Source organism: Rhinolophus sinicus, chromosome 17 (genome assembly GCF_057876585.1).
Source record: "Rhinolophus sinicus isolate RSI-liver-muscle chromosome 17, RSI-T2T, whole genome shotgun sequence".
Lineage (NCBI taxonomy): Eukaryota > Metazoa > Chordata > Mammalia > Chiroptera > Rhinolophidae > Rhinolophus > Rhinolophus sinicus.
The window spans coordinates 109,921,200-109,944,544 of record NC_142517.1 but is presented as its reverse complement, the minus strand read 5'-3'; the positions used below and the strand labels follow the sequence as shown (position 1 = coordinate 109,944,544).

The 23,345-nt window shown below is 36.9% G+C and overlaps 1 protein-coding gene across 1 annotated transcript in view; it reads left to right on the top strand.

The window, feature by feature from the left end:
• The window catches only part of CFAP92 (cilia and flagella associated protein 92 (putative)), a 136,053-nt gene that overhangs the window by 80,773 nt on the left and 31,935 nt on the right, over positions 1-23,345 (top strand). The window contains exon 10 of the mRNA XM_074334299.1: positions 2,644-3,548. Within this exon, the coding sequence (XP_074190400.1) occupies positions 2,644-3,548 (905 nt within the window). The remainder of the gene's footprint in view (positions 1-2,643; positions 3,549-23,345) is intronic.

Sequence of the window (23,345 nt, the reverse complement as noted above, 5' to 3'; positions counted from 1 at the left end):
TTCTGCATTATAATTTCTATTCACTGAGACTGACTACCTTCCAGTAGTTTCCAGAGTTTGTTGTACTTCTTGGGACATGATTATAATAGTGGTCGTAAAGTCTATATATGATAATTCTAATGTTTGAGTCATTTCAGAGTTGGTGTCTTTTGGTTGTCTCTCCCCTTGATAATTGGTCAACATTCCCAGTTCTTTGTATATCAAGTAATTTTGGATTGTGTCTTAGACATTTTGAATATTATGTTATGAGACTCTTGAGTCTTGTTTAAATCCTATAAAGAATGTTGGCTTTTTTGTTTTATTAGGCAATAGGCTCAGTTAGGGTCAAGCTGCAAGTTCCAAATCACACTCTGTGTACTGTGATTTTAAAGTCAGTTCAGTTTTCAAAGATTTTTTTAGTGATATTCAAATCTGTCCAGCATGTACACTACTCAGGTACCACTACTCTGAGTCCTGTGCATTGGTATGCCCTGTAGTTTGGTTCTCAAAACCACTGGTATGCTGCTTAAGGTAAGATCCATATATGAACAGTTCAGAAATAAGCCCATGAGCTTACATATAAGTTTGTGGAATCCTTTTTGTTTCCTCCCCTTTCCACACTCTTCATCTCCAAAGGAGTCCCCTTTGTGATCTGCTGGTTCGAAAGGTGGAGGTTTGGTGTTCCCCCTCTAACATGCCCTTACTGAGACTGTGTCAGCCTCTGAGGACAAGTGGTGGAAAGACATAGAGAGACAAAGCTATTATGAGGATTTTCCACACACTCTTTACATCACAGTTCCTATAGTCAAAGAGGATTCCCTTCTCTCAGATTTTTAGGTGCCTGCTCAGATGCTGTCACTGCCACCAGATCACAGCTTTGGAAATTGAACTTGCCTGAGGACAGAGCCAGGAGAAAAAATCAACAGGGAATTTCCCCTCATTCTCTCTGTTCCATAGGAGTCCCCTATGGAACAGAAAGAGACTGTTTCTTTTTGAGCTCTCTCTCCATGCGTGATATACAATTCTGGGATTCAGGCTTCCTTTGAGTTCAGTCAGTGACATATGGGAGGAAAATGAAACCCAGGAAACTCAATGAGTTTGGTCTCCTTCACCAATCCACCCATTACCTTTTACTTTTCAGAGTCCTCTAATAGCTGCTTCATGCATTCAGTCTAGGGTTTTTAGTTGCATTTGTTGGGAGATGCAAGGTGTGCTTTTACTCCATTTATACAAATTTGAAAGTCCCTCTTGCTATTTTTTTTTCTTTTTTAATTATTGTTTTCTAGATGTTCTTTATATTCTGGATGCAAGTCCCTTGTCAGGTATATATGTACTGTACAATTTACTGCCAGTCTGGGGCTTAAATTTAATTTTCTCAGTAGTGTCTTTGATAAAGTCTGTGTTATCAACTTTTTCTGTTATGACTAATGCTTTTTGTGTCTTGTCAGATAAATCTTGCCCCCCCCCCAAGTTCATGAAGATACTTTCTTGTGTTTTTGTCTTACAGATGCATAACTTTAGCTTTTATGTTTAGGTCTATGATTCATCTAGAATTAATTGTGCTTTTGACCAAGGAAATGGTATATTTCTCTATATAGATTTTCTTTCATTTCTGTCTGCATTATTTCAGTTATCAGTATATAGGTTTCATACATCTTCCACTTAATTTCCCCTTAGGCATTTTAGGTTTCGTGCTATTGTAGGTGATGTTTAAATTTTTTCATTTTTAAATTATTTGTTGCTAGTAAATAGAATTCCAATAGGATAATTAAAAATATTTTAAGACCTAACAAATGTATTTGTTTTATGTAACTGATCACTCTAATATCTTATGCCTTTGTGCATCTGATTTTGCTAGTAGTACTTTTCCCCTTAGGTGTTTTGTGATTTTTACTGTGCTCTCACCCTCAATCAAACTTTCTCTGTGGGAATTCTTTGAGGCCTAGGTTGAAAGTGGATTTTTTCAGAAATGTCTCTTAATTACTTCTTCCAGGTACCTGGGAGTGCTACCAACCCAGGTGTGTTTAAAAATAAATTTTCAGCATCAGTGTAAATTTGATGCTGAATTTGGAATATGAATTTGGACCACAAACTTGTGTAACAGTTAACTTAAAACATGCAAGATTCCTGGTTTTCTGCCTCAACACAGCTCTGCCCTCCTTTCCATTTCATTTTCCATGCCCTCTTAAACCCTAAACCTCTGAGTCTTCTTCCTCTTGTCACAGTTTTCTACTTGGATACTTAATATGCTAAAGGTGAGCCTGTGCCAACTGCCCCCCAAAATGTATGTGTAGAAAATATGGTTTACTTCCATCCACCTTTTCTTTGCCTAGCCTTCGGGATAAGAGCTAGAAATATAGATATGAAAAAGACATATGGCCTGTCTTCGTGGCACTCACTGTTTGGGAGGAAGAAATAGTGAATAATACTTATTGAGCCCTTTTCTTATGCCAGCCACCATTTGGGTGCTTTCACATATGTCACCCAGTCCTGGGTTGGAATGACCTTGCGGAGCAGCCTCTCTCATCAGTATTTTGTGGATGAGGAAACCCAAGGGATACAGCTGTTATTTGAGCCTCCTCTACTGGGAGCCTTCCGTTAGAGGGGAGATAGAGTGACTGCCACTGCAGCCCAGTGCCCTGATATCTCTTTGCTCTCTCATAGAGGCTCTGCACTCCTGTGTACTGCAGGTACCAGTTCCATAAGACTCCGGTTCACCAGACTGAGGGGAAGCCTCATGGAAGCCATGTCTCCTTCCAGGACATTAATGTCATCTTCCTTGGGGCAATTCACCCCAGTGACCTGAGGGAATACCTGGAGGGCCCTCCCATGGTGGTGGAAGTTCATGACCGGGACCACAAGTCAGAGGATTATTCCCAGAAGCCCACCCTGTTTGGGGAGGACCCTCTGGATTCATACCTCAACTTCCAGGCCCTCATCTCTCTCAAAACGACAGAGAACAATCCCTTTGAATCCCAGAACAAGATGTGGGACCCTTATGGGGTCGCTCAGGTCAGTTTTTCTGATCTCCTGCTCGGCCACAAGTACTTGAACCTGGTTGTCCCCATCCACAGCTGTGAGCCCAAACCCATTCAACATGGCCAGGTCAGCAGCAGCAGGAAGGTTGGAGGGTTTCAGGTCCCTGCCAATGGCCTCCATCATGGCCCAATGCCCACGGGCAACTACCTAGATGCCAACTCCCTGCTCAAGCTGCGAGTGGACATTGCAGTGCCACTGCAAACCAGGGCAGAAGCCCCTGATCCAGACCTCACAAGGACCCAGTTTGGCTGCATCATTTTTGTATTTGACTCCAAGGAGATGTTCCTCCTATACAGTCTGCTACAGGATATCACCATGATCAATGCCAAGGCCCTTGAGCTGGACTCCTACCCTATCAAGAACATCCAACAGATCCTGTCAGCCTTTAAGATGCGGGTGAATATCCAGGAAAGGCAGGACCTGGATGTTCTCACTGGCTTCCACCTGCTGGATGGGAAGATCCACCTCCTCATTCTGGAAGGCTTGGCTGACCAAGGTTTGAAGCAGCTGTGGGAGAGCCACCAAAGCCGGTAGGTGGTTTATTTTGCATTTCATGTAAAAGTGATGGCACCTGTATACTGAGCGAAGAGCTCTTTAAAGCCAAGCTGAGGTTGTTTCTTCATCTGTGAAAGGGATATATTGATTCATTTCTTCTTGGGATTTAGTATAAGGCCCTTTATAGGACTCAGTAATTGGATTTTATAACAGGAAGAATTGGTTGCCTTTAGTTGAAGGGAAGATTTTAGGGGTATATAGAAGAGAAGGCAGTTGAGGACAATGAGTCCTGCCTTCAGACTTCTGAGGAGCCTACTTGGCTAACAGTGAGCAGACTGCTCTGTGCGGCCCTGAGGTGGACATCACGAGGACATAGATTTCAAACTCCCCAGTTAATACATATCTGATTCTTTTTAATCTAGAGGGTCTGTCTGGGCTACAGAAAGTTCCCCTTCCCTTGAGGCCTTCAGGAGGGGCTTTGTAGAGGCAATTAAAGTGTTTGATTCTGGACTGAAGCAATGGCCCCTCTTGGTTCTTCTATTCTTTAGTTTTGGTGACATGGTTGTTCTCTTTTCTTTCATGATCTGCAAGTATCCTAGTTTGTGTAAATAGGCCCTCCCTCCTTTAGTCTGCAGGCCTTCTGACTGTCCTCAGAGCTCAGATGCCCCAGGACCCAGATGTTAACAGCAGGGAGTCTGGAACTTGAGTCTATCCACCTAGAAGGAGAGTGCAGCCCTGTGGGGGCCTGTCTTGATGTGCTGATGGGCCAAAAGGCATTGGAAAGAAGCTGGCCTTATGGCTGGTTATCTGCCCAAGAGAACTGAAAACATATGTCTACCCAAAAACGTGTACATGAATGTTCATAGCAGCATTATTTATAGTAGTAAAAAAGTTGAAACAACCCAAGTCCCAAGTGTCCACCAACCAATGAACAAAATGTGATATATCCATACAATGCAATAATATCCAGCCTTAAAAAAGGAAGGAAGGAAAAAAGGAATACACATACTTCAGCATAGATGAACCTTGAAAACATGCTAAGTAAAAGAAGCCAGACGTAAAAGACCACATACTCGTATTATATGATTCCATTATGTGAATTGTCTCAAATAGTTAAATCCATAGAGACAGAAGTAGATCAGTGATTGCCAAGGTCTTAGGGGAAGCATGAGGGAGAAGTGAGGAGTGACTGCTAATGGGTACAGTTTTTTTCTTGGGTGATGAAAATGTTCTAGAATTAGAATTGTTATTGTTGTACAAAATTGTGAGCCACTGAACTGTACACTTTAAAAGAGTGAAGTTTATGATGTAAAGAAATTCACCTTGCAAAAGAGAAGTCTGGCTTTTGCCCTTGTCTTCTGAGAGGTAATCAGTATTATACCTTATAGGAGAGTCTTTGTTTAGGTTTGGGGCTGACCACACCAGATATTATGGTGGGAGCAGTCTCACCTGATCGTCATAGGATGAAGGTTGGCTGTGCCAGAAAGACCAATAGTATGATTTAGGGTGGGAGCTTGGGTCATGCAGTGTATATTGACCTGGAAACTGAAGTTGCCATATGGGCAATCAAACAATTAATCAGTCATGCCTCTGTAACGGAGCCCCAATAAAAACTCGGAGCACGAAACCTCGAGGGATCTACTCTGCATATTGTCACTCATCAAAGTCATAATGTCAACACATCCCAACTCCATGATGAAAAGCCAATGGAAGCTTTAGTTTGGAATCATCCTGGACTCTGCCCTATGTATCTCTTCCTTTGGCTGATTTTTTTTATTAGTTTCAGATGTACAAAACAATGTAATAATCAGACATTTACACCCCTCACAAAGTGATAACCCCCCAAGTCTACTACCCCTCTGACATCTTATATAGCTCTTACAATTCCATTGACTCTATTCCCTATGCTGTACTCCACATCCTGTGACTATATATATATATATATATATATATATATATATATATACACACACATATATATATACATATGTATATATTTTAAATTATAGTTGACATTCATTGTTATTCAGCTTCAGCCTCAGGTGTACAGTGCAGTGATCAGGCATCTACATCATCCGTAATAAGACAAGTGTCCATCTGACACCCTACTAAATCTTTACAATATAATTGATTATATTCCCCAAACTGTCTTTTGTATCCCTATAGCAATCTAGTGGTTACAAGTTTGTGCTTTCTAATCCCTTTATTTTCTCCCTCATCCCCAGCCCCCTCCCATCTAGCAACCTTGACTTTTACTCTATATCTCTGAGACTGTTTCTGATTAGTTTGTGTATGTTTTCTATTCTTTAGATTCTATTCTATTCTATTCTATTAGATTCCACATATAAGTGAGGTCATATGTTATTTGTCTTTCTCCGTCTAACTTATTTCACTTAGCATAATGTTCTTTAGGTCCATCCATATCGTTGCAAATCATAAGATTTCATTCTTCTTTCTGGCTGCGTAATACTCCATTGTATAAATGGACCACAATTTCTTAATCCAGTCATCTACCGATGGGCATTTCGGTTGTTTCCATGTCTTGGCTGTTGTGTATAGTGTTGCAATAAACAACGGGGTGCATAAACTTTTTTGAATTCGAGTTTTGGATTTCTCCGGATAGATTCCTAGGAGTGGAATTGCTGGGTCATAAGGTAGTTCCATTTTCAGTTTTTTCAGATACCTCCATACTGTTTTCCATAGTGGCTGCACCAATCTGCAATCCCACCGACAGTGAACAAGTGTACCCTTTTCTCCACATCCGCGCCAGCACTTGTTGTTTGTTGACTTATTGATGGCAGCCATTTTGACTGGGGTGAGGTGGTATCTCATTGTGGTTTTTATTTGCATTTATCTAATGATTAGTGAGGTTGAGCATTTTTTCACGTCTGTTTGCCATCTGTATGTCCTTTTTAGAAAAATGTCTCTTCATGTTCTCTGCCCATTTTTTAATTGGGTTGTTTGTTTTTTTGGAGTTGAACTGAGTGAGTTATTCATAAATGTGGGATATGAACCCCTTATCGGATGTATCATTGGCAAATATATTTGTTCTCCCATTCAGTAGGACCCCTTTTTGTTTTATTGATGGTTTCCTTTGCTGTGAAAAAACTTTTTAGTTTGATGTAATCCCTCATGTTTATTTTATCCTCCCTTGCCCGAGGGGATATGTCAGTAAAAATCTTACTCCGAGTAATGTCTGTAAAGTTTCTTCCTATATTTTCTTCTAGGAATTTTATGGTTTCAGATCTTACATTTAAGTCTTTAATCCATTATGAATTTATTCTTGTATATGGTGTGAGGAAGTGGTCCATCTTCATTATTTTGCATGTGTCTATCCAGGTTTCCCAGCACCATTTATTGAATAGACTCTCTTTACCCCACCATAAATTCTTGCTTTCATTGTCGTAGATTAAATGATCATATAGGAATGGATTTATTTCTAGGCTCTCTATTCAGTTGGTGTATACAACTGCAACTGATTTCTGAATGTTAATTTTAAATCCTACTACATTACTAAATTTATTTATCAGTTGTAATAGTTTTTTGGTGGAGTGTTTGGGATTCTACATATATAGTATTGTGTCATCTGCATATAATGACAGTTTTACTTCCTTCTTTCCAATTTAGATGACTTTTATTTCTTTTTCTTGTCTGATTGCTTTGGCTAGAACTTCCAGAACTATGTTGAATAAAAGTGAAAGTGGACAACCTTGTCTTGTTCCTGATCTTAAGGGGAATGGTTTTAGCTTTTCCCCACTGAGTATGATGTTACCTGTTGGTTTATCATATATGGGCTTTATTATGTTGAGATATGGTCCTTCTATTCCCACTTTCTTGAGTTTTTATCATAAATGGCTGCTGGATTTTGTCAAATGTTTTTTCTGCATCTATTGATATGACCACATGATTTTTATTTTTCATTTTTTTAATGTGTATCACATTAATTGATTTGCAGATATCGAACCAACCTTGTATACCAGGAATGAATCCCACTTGATCATGGTGTATGATCTTTTTAATGTATTGTTGAATTCTGTTTGCTAATATTTTGTTGAGGATTTTTGCATCTATAATCATTAGAAATATCAGCCTATTGGTTTCTTTTTTTTTTTTTTTTTTTGTAATGTCTTTGTCTGATTTTGGGATAAAGGTGATAGTGGCCTTGTAAAAACAGTTTTGGGAGCCTTCCCTCCTTCTGGATTTTTTGGAAGAGTTTGAGTAGAAGAGGTGATAATTCATTTTTGAATGTTTAGTAAAATTCACCTGTGAAGCCATCTGGTCCAGGGATATTGTTTGTTGGGAGCTTTTTGATTACTGATTTAATTTCTTTTTTTTAATTAAAATTTATTGAGGTGAAAATTGTAAGTAAAGTTACATAGATTTCAAGGGTACAATTCTGTAATACATCATCTATATATTACATTGTGTGTTCACCATCCAGAGCCATTTCTCTTTCTATCACCATATATTGGATCGCCTTTACACTCACCTACCACCTTCTCCCCGCTTACCCTCTGGTAACCACTAAACTGTTGTCTGTCTCTATGAATTTTTGTTTCTTCATTTGTTTGTCTTGTTCTTTTGTTTTCAGTTTTATATACCACGTTTCAGTGAAATCATATGGTTCTTGACTTTTTTGTCTGATTTATTTCACTAAGCATAATAATCTCAAGATCCATCCATGTTGTTGCAAATGGTACTATTTCATCTTTTCGTATTTCAGAATCATATTCCATTTTGTATATATACCACAACTTCTTTATCCATTCATCTATCGAAGGACAATTTGGTTGTTTCCATGTGTTGGCCATTGTAAATAAAGCTGCAGTGAACATTGGAGCACGTGTATCTTTACAGATAAACGTTTTCAGATTTTTTGGGTAGATACCTAGAAGAGGGATTGCTAGATCATATGGTAATTCTATTCTTGATTTTTTGAGGAACCTCCACACTGCCTTCCATAGTGGCTACACCAACATGCATTCCCACCAACAGTGTATGAGGGTTCCTTTTTCTACACAGCCTCTCCAACACTTATTATTTGTCTTGTTGATGATAGCCATTCTAACTAGTGTGAGGTGATATCTCATTGTAGTTTTCATTTGCTTTTCTCTGATGATTAGTGATGTGAACATTTTTTTCATATGTCTATTGAACATTTGTATGTCTTCTTTGGAGAAGTGTCTAATCAGGTCCTCTGCCCATTTTTTAATTAGATTGTTTGTTTTTTGTTGTTGTATGAGTTCTTTATATATTTTGGATATTAGCCCCTTATCACAGAGATCGTTTGCAAAAATCTTCTACCTTTTGGTTGCTTGCCTCTTCATTTTGTCGATGTTTTCTTTTGCTGTGCAGAAGCTTCTCAGTTTGATATTGTCCCATTCATTTATTTTAGCTTTTACTTCCCTTTCCTTTGGGGTCAAATTCATAAAATGCTTTTTGAACCCAAGGTCCATAAGTTTAATACCTATGTTTTCTTCTATGCCATTTATTGTTTCAGGTCTTATGTTTTGTTCTTTATCCATTTTGTGTTAATTTTGGTACATGGTGACAGATAGCAGTTTAGTTTCATTCTTTTGCACATGGCTTTTCAATTCTCCCAGCACCATTTATTGAAGAGGCTGTCTTTTCTCCATTGTATGTTTTTGGCTTCTTTGTCAATAGTTATCAGTCTATATTTATGTGGGTTTACTCTGGTTGTCAATTCTATTCCACTGTTCTGTGTCTGTTTTTCTGCCAATACCATTAGTGTTAATTATTGTTGCCCTGTAGTACAAGCTAAAGTCAGGGAGAGTGATAACTCCAGCATTGTACTTTTTTTCTTAGGATTGCTTTGGCGTTTTGGGGTCTTTTGTGGTTCCATACAAATCTGATGATTTTTTTGTTCTATTTCTTTAAAAAATGCTTTTGGGATTTTGATAGGGATTGCATTAAATCTGTATATTGCTTTAGGTAACAAGGCCCTTTGAACTGTGTTGATTCTTCCAATCCATGGACATGGAGTGTCTTTCTATTTCTTTGTGACTCTTCAATTTCTTTTTTAAATGTCTTATAGTTTTCAGTATATAAGTCATTCACATATTTTGGTTAAGTTTATTCCTAAGTAGGTCATAAAAATGGATGTGTGAGGTGAGCCTCTGTAAATCTTCCCTGGAATTTACAACGAATCGAACAACTATAACTCCACAAAGGACTCCCTGCACAGCAGACAGGCAAGACGAAGAGGCCCACTACAGACTGAAATCACCTACAGGTGGGAGATTCGCGCGAGTGGGGGGAAGAGGAAAGGGAGAAGTGCGCCAACAGAGCCGCGTGGGTGCAGAACGCAGACCTAGCTCAATGCTCCAAACTCCCTGCATCCCAGAACTACCACAACCACAGCTGAGAAAGAGGGAAGAACTCGGACTCATAGGGCTCTGTTTATGGCCCACAGGGCTGAGGGGACAGCATATAACACGGCTGAACCCAATGCTCATGGCAGAAACCTCGGAGCAAAGACTGAGGGAAGAAGGCTGAAAATGGTGGTTTAAGCCCTCACTACCAAGCAGAGAACGGAAACCTTAGGCACTGAGACTAGCCGCCCCCTCTCTACCCTCCCAGAGCTCGCTGCATGCCCACCTGCCTGGTGCTAGAAGAAGAAAAGTGGCAATGTCAGATCAAAAGAACAGAATATTTCCAGTGCTGAGGACTGTAGTCCTCAGACATGGACTCACAGACCAACTAGTTCTGGAAAAGGGGAGGGAGCTATGGAAGGAGGACTGGCTGTGGTGGTGGTCGCCACCATTGCTCTGGGCCACTTCTCACAACCCACCCTGCCCCAGTCCAATCTATCTGGGCGGATCCCTGCAGGAGTAAACAGAGCTGCTGAAGCACACAAGCTCTGAATCTTGGGCAGGAAGAGCATTAAACTTCAGAAGTTCTCCACATCCCCCCATGAAGGTGGTGCTGTGTGACCAAGGCCAACTGTTTAAAAAGGAGAAGTCCGCCTTCCACAGAATACCCCCATTGTGTGAGAAGCCAGAATAGTGCAGAAAAATATAAAACTACAGTGTGAGAGAGAATAAAAGGCTGAATTTGGAGAGAAAATGAAACATTCTACCAACACCTAGAGAGCAAAAGAAAGACCACTTTCTATCAACCCATTGCAGAACCTACTCCTGTACATGTCGAGGAAGAGAAATAATAAATCACTAATGGTCATGAATAACCAAGGCAACCAGACAGCTCAGTAAGAAAATGAAAAATATCCAGAAGATGAACATAAAGACATGGAAATATGTGACTTAAATGACAGAGAATTCAAGATTGCAGTTCTGAAAAAACTAAACGAGATTCAAGAAAACACAGAAAGGCAGTTTAATGAACTCAGAAACACAATCAAAGAACAACATGGACATTTTACCAAAGAGATTGAAATTTTATTTTATTTTTTTTTAATTTTATTAAATTTATTGGGGTGACAATTGTTAGTAAAATTACACAGATTTCAGATTTCAGGTGTACAATTCTGTATTACATCATCTATAAATCCCATTGTGTGTTCATCACCCAGAGTCAGTTCTCCTTCCATCACCATATATTCGATCCCCCTTACCCTCATCTCCCACCCCCCACCCCCCACCCCCCTTACCCTCTGGCAACCAAATGGAATTTCTGGAGATTAAGAACTCAATAGAAGAAATTAAGAATGAAATAACCAGCTTAGGTAGTAGAGTTGACCAGATGGAGGAAAGAATCAGTGACATCGAAGATAGAAGTCTGAAAATGACACAGATGGAGGAAGAAAGAGACTTGAAACTTAAAAGAAATGAAAGAACTTTACAAGATCTTTCTGACTCCATCACAAAGAGCAATATAAGAATAATGGGTATACCAGAAGGGGAAGAGAGAAGGGAACAGAGAGTATATTCAAAGAAGTAGTCCATGAGAAATTCCCAAACTTGTGGAAAGAACTGGATCCTCTAATCCAAGAAGCAAATAGAACACTTAATTATCTCAACCCTAACACACCTTCTCCAAGGCACATTGTATTGAAGCTGTCAAAAATCAATGACAAAGAAAGAATCCTCAAGGCAGTGAGGGAAAAGAAGACTGTAACCTACAAAGGAAAGACCATTAGATTATTATCAGATTTTTTCAGCAGAAACTCTACAAGCCAGGAGGGAGTGGAACCAAATATTCAAACTATTGAAAGAGAGAAATTATGAACCAAGAATAATATATCCAGCAAAAATATCCTGTAGATATGAAGGGGAATAAAGACTTTCCAGACCTAAAAAAAGCTAAGGGAATTTTCTAGCACTCGACCTGTACTACAAGAAATACTAAAAGAGGCTATTCGACCACCATCAACAGGGACAATTGTGGCAACCAAACATAAAAACAGAGAGAGTAAAGGCCTGAATCAGAATATGGGAATGGAGAAAATAGGCAGGCTGAAGAAAATGGAATACTCTAAATATCAAACTTTCTTTATCAATAATGACCCTAAATGTAAATGGACTGAACTCACCAATAAAAAGGCACAGAGTAGCAGATTCGATCAAAAAACTAATCCCAACCACATGCTGTCTCCAAGAGACTCATCCCAGCTACAAGGACAAACATAGACTCAAAGTGAAAGGGTGGAAATTGACACTCCTAGCAAATGGTATCCAGAGAAAATCAGCTGTAGCCATACTGATATCAGATGAAACAGGCTTCAGGGTGAAAAAGGTAACAAGAGACAAAGTAGGACATTTCATAATGGTAAAGGGGACTATACAACAAGAAGACATAATAGTCATCAATATTTATGCCCCCAATCAGGGAGCACCAAAATATACCAAGCAACTACTAAAAGAACTAAAGGGAGAAACTGACCAAAACACAATTATAGTAGGGGCCTAAATACATCATTGACAGCTATGGATAGATCATCCAAACAGAAAACAAATAACGAAATAGCAGCCCTAAATGACACATTAGATGAAATGGACACAAATGACATTTATAGAGCACTTCATCCTAAAACATGAGACTATACATTTTTTTCTAGTGTACATGGAACATTCTCAAAGATAGACAATATATTGGGAATTAAAACTAGCCTCACCAAATTTAAGAAGATTAAAATCATACCAAGCATATTCTCTGATCACAAGTCTTTGAAATTAGATATCAACTGAAAAAAGAAAGCAGGAAAAACCACAAATACATGGAGATTAAACAACATACTTTTAAAGACAACCAGGTCAAAGAAGAAATAAGAGTAGAGATCAAAAGACACATAGAAACAAATGAGAATGAAAATACATCCTACCAAAATTTTTGGGATGCAGCGAAGGCAGTTTTAAGAGGGAAATTTATATCATTACAGGCCTATCTCAAGAAATAAGAAAAATCCCAAATACATAACCTCATGTTACACCTTAAAGAACTAGAAAAAGAAGAACAAGTAAAACCCAAGGTCAGCAGAAGAAAGGAAATAACAAAAATTAGAGCAGAACTAAATGAAATAGAGAACAAAAAGACAATAGAAAAATTAATATAGCAAAGAGCTGGTTCGTCGAAAAGATTAATAAAATTGACAGACCCTTGGCTAGACTCATTAGAAAAAAAGAGAGAAGATACTAATAAAATCAGAAATGAAAGAGGGAAATTTATCACGGATGCCACAGAAATACAAAGGATCATCCAAGAATACAATGAAGGACTATATGCCACAAGAGTCAATAACCTAGAAGAAATGGACAAGTTCTTAGAAACATATAGCCCTCCTAGGCTGAACCATGAAGAAGTGGAAAATCTAAAAGATCGATCACCAGTAACGTAATTGAATCAGTCATCCAAAACCCACCCGAAGCAAAAGTCTGGGACCAGATGGCTTCACTAGTGAAGTCTACCAAATCTTCAAAGAGGATCTAATACCAATCCTGCTTAAACTCTTCCAATACATTGAAGAAAACACAGTACTTCCTAACTCATTTTATGAGGCCAACTTTACCCTGACACCAAAACCTGGTAAGGACAACACAAAAAAAGAAAACTGCTGATCAATATCTCTGATGAATACGGATGCAAAAATCCTAAACAAAATTTTAGCAAATCGAATACAACAATGTATTACAAAGGTTACTCATCACGACCAAGTGGGGTTCATCCCAGGGGCACAAGGATAGTTCAACATATGCAAATCCATCAAAGTGACACATCACATAAACAAAATAAAGGACAAAAATCATATGATTTTATCAAGTGATACAGAAAAAGCATTTGACAATATGCAACATCCTTTTATGATTAAAACACTTAATAAAATAGGTATAGAAGGAAAATACCTTAACATAATAAAGGCCATACATGACAAACCCTCAGCTAATCTCATCATTAACAGTGAAAAACTGAAGCCCTTTTCTCTATGTTCAGGAACACGACAGGGCTGTCCCCTATCACCTCTGCTTTTCAACATAGTATTGGAAGTCCTCGCCAGAGCAATCGGACAAGACAAAGAAATAAGACATTCAAATTGGGAATGAAGAAGTCAAATTGTGACTCTTTGCAGATGACATGATGCTATATGTAGAAAACCCTGAAGACTCCATCCAAAAGCTATTAGAAACAATCAACGAATATAGTAAAGTTGCCGGCTACAAAATCTACATACAAAAGTCCATTGCATTCCAATATACTAACAATGAAATCTCAGAAAAAGAAGTAAAAAAAAAAAAAAAAAAAAAAATTTGTTTTACAATTGCAGCAAAAAGAATAAAATACCTAGGAATAAACTTAACCAAGGATGTGAAAGATTTATATGCTGAAAACTATAAGACATTTTTTAAAGAAATTGATGAAGACACAAAGAAATGGAAAGGCATTCCATGCTCATCAATTGGAAGAATCAACATAGTTAAAATGGCCATATTACCCAAAGCAATATACAGATTCAATGCAATCCCCATCAAAATCTCAATGGCATTTTTTAAAGAAATAGAACAAAAAAAAGCATCAGATTTGTTTGTAACCACAAAAGACCCTGAATAGCCAAAGCAATCTTAAGAAAAAAGAACAATGCTGGAGGTATCCACTCCTTGACTTTAGCTTGTACTACAGGACAACAATAATCAAAACAACATGGTATTGGCAGAAAAACAGCAACATAGACCAATGGAATAGAGTTGAGAACCCAGAAATAAAACCACATAAATATGGAGAGACAATTTTTGACAAAGAAGCAAAAAGCATACAATGGTGAAAAGACAGCATCTTCAATAAATGGTGCTGGCAGAATTGGAAAGCACGTTGCAAAAGAATGAAACTGGACTGCTGTCTGTCACCATGTACCAAAATTCATTCAAAATGGATCAAAGACTTAAGCATAAGACCTGAAACAATAAACTGCATAGAAGAAAACATAGGTACTAAACTTATGGACATTGAGTTCAAAGAGCATTTTATGAATTTGTCTCCTAAGGCAATGGAAGTAAAAGCTGAAATGAATGAATGGGACTATATCCAACTCTAAAAGCTTCTGCACAGCAAAAGAAACCATTGACAAAATAAAGAGGCCACCAACTGAATGGGAGAAGATTTTTGCAAACAGTGTTCTGATAAGGGGCTAATATCAAAATATACAAGGAACTCATGCAACTCAACAAGAAATAGGCAAACAACCCAATTGAAAAATGGGCAGACAACTTGAGACATTTCTCCAAAAAGGACATACAAATGGCAAATAGACATAAGAAAAAATGCTCAACATCGCTAATCATCAGAGAAATGCAAATAAAAACCACAGTGAGATATCATCTCACCCAAGTTAGAATGGCTATCATCAACAAGACAAATAGTAACAAGTGTTGGAGAGGCTGTGGAGAAAAAGGAACCCTCATACACTGTGGTAGGAATGCAGACTGGTGCAGCCGCTATGGAAGGCAGTGTGGAGGTTCCTCAAAAAATTATGAATAGAATTGCCATATGACCCAGCAATCCCTCTCCTGGGTGTCTACCCACAAAATCTGAAAATATTTGTTCATAAAGACACGTGTGCTCCAATGTTCATTGCAGCTTTATTTACGGTGGCCAAGACATGGAAACAACCAAAATAGCCTTCGATAGATGAATGGATAAAGAAGTTGTGGTATATATACACAATGGAATACTATTCGGTGGTAAGAAAAGATGATATAGGAACATTTGTGACAACATGGATGGATCTTGAGAGTGTAATGCTGAGCGAAATAAGTCAGACAGAAAAAGCAGAGAACCATATGATTTCACTGATATGTGGTATATGAACCAAAAAAAAAAAAAACACAAGCAAATGAGAAACAAAAATTCATAGACTCATAGACACAGACAATAGTTTAGTGGTTACCAGAGGATAAGGGGGGAGAGGGGTGATAGATGAGGGTAAAGGGGTCAAATATATGGTGATGGAAGGAGAACTGACACTGGGTGGTGAACACACAATGTGATTTATAGGGGATATAATACAGAATTGTACACCTGAAATCTATGTAACTTTACTAACAATTGTCACCCCAATAAACTTTAATTTGGGTCGTTTTGTTTTCATTTTGTTTGTCTCGAGGTGTCTTTTGATTTCTTCCTTGATTTCATTGTTGACCAATTCATTATTTAGTAACATGTTATTCAGCCTCCATGTACTTGTGTGTTTTCCAGTTGTTTTTTTTATTTTTTGTTTTTGTTTTTCTTGTAATTGATTTCTAATTTCATGGCATTGGTCAGAGAAGATGCTTGAAATGATTTCAGTTTTCTTAAATTTATTGACACTTGTTTTGTGGCCTAATATGTGGTCTATCTTGGAAAATGTTCCATGTGCACTCGAGAAGAATGTGCAGTCTGCTGCTTTGTTGTGAAATGCTCTAAAAATGTCGATTAAATCCAACTAGTCTACTTTGTCATTTAAGGTCACTGTTTCTATATTGATTTTCTGTCTGGAGGATCTGTCCCTTTTTGTCAGTGATGTGTTGAAGTCCCCTACTATGATAGCATTACTGTTGATGTCTGTCTTTATGTCGGTCAATATCTGTTTTTATATATATAGGTGCTCCTACATTGGAGGCATTACATTAGGTGTTTACTAGGGTTATGTCCAATTGTTGGATCGATCCCTTTATTATTGTGTAGTGCCCTTTTTGTCATTTATTATATTCTTCATTTTAAAGTCTATTCTGTCAGCTATAAGTATTGCTACTTCAGTTTTTTTCTCATTTCAACTTGCATGAAATATCTTATTCCATCTCTTTACTTTCAGCCTGTGTGTGTCTTTTGAGCTGAGGTGAGTCTCTTGTATACAGCACATGCAAGGGTCTTGTTTTTTTTTTTTTTAATTTTTTTTTAAATTTAATTTTTTAAAATTTATTGGGGTAACAATTGTTAGTAAAATTACATAGATTTCAGGTGTACAATTCTGTATTACACCATCTATAAATCACATTGTGTGTTCACCACCCAGCGTCAGTTCTCTTTCCATCACAATATATTTGATACCCTTTACCCTCATCTACCACCCGTCTCCCCCCATACCCTCGGGTAACACTTAAGCTATTGTCTGTGTCTGTAAGTTTTTGTTTCTTCAATTGTTTCTCTTGCTCTTTTGTTGTTTTCAGTTTTATAGCCAACATATCAGTGAAATCATATGGTTCTTGTTTTTTCTGTCTGACTTATTTCGCTTAACATAATAATATGAAGATCCATCCATGTTGTCACAAATGGTACTATTTCATCTTTTCTTATGGCAGAATAGCATTCCATTGCATATATATATACTCCATTTTCTTTATCAAATCATATATTGAAGAATTGGAAAATTTAAATAGACTGATCAACATTAAGGAAATTGAATCAGTTATCTGAAACTTTCTCAAAAGCAAAAGTCCGGGATCAGATGGCTTCCAAAAATTGAAGAAGAGACAATACTCCCTAAGTCATTTTATGAGGCCAACATAACCCTGATACCAAAACCTGGTAAGGATAACACACTAAAAAGAAAAGTATAGACCAATATCTCTGATGAATTCAGATGCAAAAATCCTAAGCAAAATTCTAGCAAATCGAATGCAACAATGCATTAAAAAGATTATACATCACGACCAAGTGGGGTTCATCCCAGGGGAAAAAGAATGGCTCAACAAACACACATTGATCAATGTCACATGCCACATTAAAAAATAAAGGATAAAAATCATGTAATTAGAACGAAAAAAGCATTTGACAAGATACAACATCCATTTATGATTAAAGCACTTAATAAAATGGGTATAGAAGAAAAATACCTTAACATAATAAAGAGTATATATGACAAACCCTCAGCTAATCTCATAATTAATGGTGAAAAACTGAAGCCCTTTGCTCTACGTTCAGGAACATGACAGGGCTGACCCCTATCACCTCTTCTTTTCAACATAGTATTGGAAGTCCTCGCCAGAGCAATCAGGCAAGAGAGAAATAAAAAGGATCCAAATTGGGAATGAAGAAGTTAAATTGTCACTCTTTACAGATGACATGATGCTATATATAGAAAACCCTAAAGACTCCACCAAAAAGCTATTAGACACAATCAACGAATACAGTAAAGTTGCTGGCTACAAAATCAATGTACAAAAGTCCACTGCATTCCTATATACTAACAATGAATTCTCAGAAAAAGAAATAAGAAATAAGAATTATTTTTGCAATTGCAACAAAAAGAATAAAATACCTAGGAATAAACTTAACCAAGGATGTGAAAGACCTATATACTGAAAACTATAAGACATTTTTAGAAGACATTGAAGACACAAAGAAATGGAAAGACATTCCATGCTCATGGATTGGAAGAATCAACATAGTCAAAACAGCCATATTATCCAAAGCAATATACAGATTCAATGCAATCCCCATCAAAATTCCAATGGCATTTTTAAAAGAAATAGAACAAAAAATTGTCAGATTTGTATGGAACCACAAAAGACCCCGAACAGCCAGAGCAATCCTAACAAAGAAGAACAATACTGGAGGTATCACACTCCCTGACTTTAGCTTGTTCTACAGGGCTACAATAATCAAAACAGCATGTTATTGGCAGAAAAACAGTCACATAGACCAATGGAATAGAATTGAGAACCCAGAAATAAAACCACATAAATATGGACAGACAATTTTTGACAAAGAAGCCAAAAACATACAATGGAGAAAAGACAGCCTCTTCAACAAATGGTGCTGGGAGAATTGGATAGCCACATGCTAAAGAATGACTCTAGACTGCTATCTGTCACCGTGTACCAAAATTAACTCAAAACGAATCAAAGACCTAAACATAAGAACTGAAACAATAAACCGCATGGAAGAAAACATAAGTACTAAAATTATGGGCCTTGGGTTCAAAGAGCATTCTATGAATTTGACTCCAAAGGCAATGGAAGTAAAAGCTAAAATAAATGAATGGAAGTATATCAAACTGAAAAGCTTCTGCACAGCAAAAGAAACCATCGACAAAATAAAGAGGCAACCACCCAATGGCTCCCATTGTTTATTTTGCAAACAATGCCTCCAATAAAGGGCTAATATCCAAAATATATAAGGAACTCATACAACTCATTAACAACAACAAAAAAAAGTAAGACAAAACAATCCAAATAAAAAATTGGCAGACGACCTGAAGAGACATTTCTCTAAAGAGGACATACAAATGGCCAATAGACATATTAAACAATACTCAACATGACTAATCATCAGAGACATGCAAATAAAAACCACAATGACATATCACCTCACCCCAGTCAGAATGGCTTTCATCAACAAGACAAGCAGTAACAAGTGTTGGAGAGGCTGTGGAGAAAAAGGAACCCTCATACACTGTTGGTGGGAATGCAGACTGGTGCAGCCTCTGTGGAAGGCAGTGTGGAGGTTCCTTTAAAAATTCACAGTCAGGCAGTGTAATACCTCCAGCGTTGTTCTTTTTTCTTAGGATTGCTTTTGCTATTTGGGGTCTTTTGTGATTTCATCCAAATCTGATGATATTTTTATTCTGTTTCTTGAAAATGTGCCATTGGGATTTTGATGGGGATTGCATTAAATCTGTATATTGCTTTGGCTATTTTAACTTTGTTGATTCTTCTAATCCATGAATATGGAACATCTTTCCACTTCTTTGTGTCTTCTTCAATTTTTTTCAGCAATGTCTTGTAGTTTTTAGTGTATATGTCCTTCACATTCTTTGTTAATTTATTCCTAGGCATTTTATTGTTTTTGTTGCAATTGCACATGGAATTTTTTTTTTCATTTCTGAAATTCTTTGTTAATATTTAGGGATGCAATGGATTTTTGTACATTGATTTTGTATCTTGCTACTTCATGTCTTTATTGCTTCTAATACTTTTTTGGTGGAGTCTTTAGGGTTCTCGATATAAAAAATCATGTCATCTGCAAAAACTGACAATTTGATATCTTGTATTCGGGTATTTTTTATTTCTTTCTCTTGCCTGATTGCTCTGGTGAGGACTTCCAACACTATGTTGAATAACAGTGGTGAGAGGGAGCATCTTTGTTTTTCTCCTGATCTTAGATGGAAAGCTTTGAGTTTTTCACCATTAAGTATGATATTAGCTTAGGGTTTTTCATATATAGCCTTTATTATGTTGATGTACTTTCCTTCTATATGCATTTTATTAAATGTTCTAATCATAAATGGATGTTTGTCTTGTCAAATGCTTCTTCTGCATCTATTGATATGATCATATGTTTTTAATCTTTTGTTTATGTGATGTATCACATTGGTTGATTTGCATATGTTGAACCATCCTGTGCTCCAGGGATGAACCCCACTTGATTACAATGTATAGTACTAAATATGCCAGTATTTTGTTTAGAGTTATTGCATCTGTATTCACCAGAGATATTGGTCTGTAGTGTTCCTTTTTGTGTTATCTTTAACAAGTTTTGGTATCAGGCTAATGTTGACCTCATAAAATGAGTTAGGAAGTGTTGCCTCTTCTTCAATTTTTTGGAAGAGTTTGAGAAGAGCACGTATTGAATCATCTTTGAATGTTTGGTAGATTTCACTAGTGAAACCATCTGGTCCCAGACTTTTGCATTTTGGGAGGCTTTTGATGATCATTTCAATTTCCTTGCTGTTGATCGGTCTATTTATATTTTCCAGTTCTTTGTGATTCAGTCCAAGAAGGCTATATGTTTCTAAGAACTTGTCCATTTCTTCTAGGTTATTGAAATTGGTGGCATATAGTCCTTCATCATATTTCATCTGATTCTTTGTATTTCTTTGGAATCCATTTCTGATTTTGTTTGTCTTTTCTCTTTTTTCCTTAGTGATTCCAGGGGTTTCTGAATTTTACTCATCTTCAAAGAATCAGCTCTTTGTTGCATTAACTTTTTCTATTGTCTTTTTGGTCTCTATTTCTTTTAATTCTGCTCTAAATTTTATTATTTCCTTCCTTCTGCTGACTTTGGGCTTTATTTGCTCTTTTTCTAGTACTTTAAGGTGTAATGTTAGGTTGTTTTTTTGGGATTTGTTTTTGGTTTGTGTCATGAGATTGGCCTGTAATTATGAAAACTTCCCTCTTATTACTGCTTTTGCAGCATCCCAGCTGTTTTGATATGATGCATTTTTATTCTCATTTGTTTCTATGTGTCTTTTGATCTCTTCTTGTATTTCTTCTTTGCCCCAGTGATTCTTTAGTAGAATGTTGTTTAATCTCCACATACTTGTGGGTTTTCCCACTTGATTTTGCATTTGATTTCCAATTTCAAAGCGTGATCAGAGACTATGCTTGGTATGATTTCAATTTTCTTAGATTTGCTAAGGCTAGATTTTTTTGTTTTTTTTTTATTCCAACATATAGTCTATCCTTGAAAATGTTCCATGAAATGTACATTAGAAAAGAATGTATGGTCTGGTGTTCTAGGATAAAGTGCTGTATAAATGTCTGTCCATAGCTATCAATGGGGTATTTAGGTCACCTGCTTTTATTGTGTTTTTGTCAGTTTCCCCCTTTAGTTCTGATAGTAGTTGCTTTATATATTATGGTACTTTCTGATTGGGGGTGTATATGTAAATAAATGTTATGTCTTTTTGATGTATTGTTCCCTTTGTTGTTATGTAATGTCCATCTTTGTCTCTTGCTACCCTTTTTTTTATCCTGAAATCTTTTTCATCAGATATAAGTTTGGCTACACCCACTTTTCTCTGAATGCCATTTGCTTGAAGGATTTTTTCCCCCTGCCCTTTCACTTTGAGTCCATATTTGTCTTTGCAGCTGAGATGTGTCTCCTGAAGGGAGTTTTGGATAGGTTTTGGTTTTGATCCAATCTGCTACTCTGTGCCTTTTTATTGGTGAGTTCAGTCCATTTACATTTAAGGTCATTATTGATGTATGAGGATTTCCTATAGCCATTTTATCTTGTTTTCTGGTAGTTCAGTGTCTCCGTTGTTTCTTTGCTTTTGTGTTTCTGTCTGTTATTTTAGTTTGGTGATATTCAATTATTTTTCTTCTGTTACTTCTTTTTTTATGTTATGTATCTCAGTTGTGGATTTTTTTTGAGAGGTATCATTAAGTTAATGTAAAAGAAAGTTTCATGTATACAGTAGTCCTTTTTCTTCTGCATGCATCTTATCTCCATTTTCCTTTGCAAATTCAAAACTTCACCTCCTCCCCTTTATGTTTTTGTTGTCACAAATTATCCCTATTTATGCTGTTTATTTATTTATTTATTTATTTATGAGTTCCCTATTTATTTATGGGTTCATTTCTGAGTTACAGTAGCTATAGTCATCGTTTTCTCTCTTTTTAAAAATATTTTGCCTCCTTTAACATTTATGTTATATTTAAGTACACAGCGCTTGTTCTGAACAAGGGTTGCAGTTTTCTGCTTCTGTCTGTCAGTCATCTTACTCATATTTTTGTATCCTGTTGTCTTTTTGTTTCAGGTAGAATAACCCCTTCAGTATTTCCTGTAAGGCAGGCCTTGTGAAAAATTCCCTCAGCCTCTGCATGTCTGGAAAGGTCTTTATTCCTCCTTCATATCTAAAAGATAACTTTGGTGGATATATTATATTTGGCTGGTATTTTCTCTCTTTCAATCATTTAAATATTTGATTACACTCTCTCCTAGTTTGTACAGTTTCTGCTGAAAATTCCAATGATAATCTAATGGGTTTTCATTTATAGATTACCATCTTCTTAACCCTGTCTGACTTGAGAATACTTTGTCATTAAATTTTGACACTTTTAAATATAATGTGCCTTGGAGAAGGCCTCTTTAGATTGAGATAATTAGGTGTTCTGTTTGCTCTTGGATTTGGGGATCCAGTTCTTTCATAGGTAGGAAATTCTCATTGATTATTTGTTTGAAAAGACTCTCTGTTCCCTTCTCCTTATCTTCTCCTTTCAGTATACCCATTATTGCTCTTTCAGAAGGAGTCAGATAGTTCTTGTAGACGTCTTTCATTTTGTTGTTTTTAAATCTCAAGTCTTTCTCTTCTTCCATCTGCATCATTTCCAGATTTCTGTCTTCAGTATCACTAATTCTTTCCTCCATCTGGTCGGCTTTGTTTCCTAAGATCACTATTTCATTCTTCATGCCTTTTATTGAGTTCTTCAGCTCCAGAATTTCTATTTGGTTACTTTTTAAAATTTCAGTCTCTTTGATAAAGTTTGCTTTTGTTCATTAATTTTATTTCTGAGTTCATTAAACTACCTGAGTCTTCTTGCACCTCATTGAGTTTTTTCAGAACTGCAATCTTAAATTTTCTGTCAGTTAAGTCCAATATTTCCATGTGTTTAAATTTATTCTCTGGAGATTTTTCATTTTCTTTCAGAACTGCCTCAAAC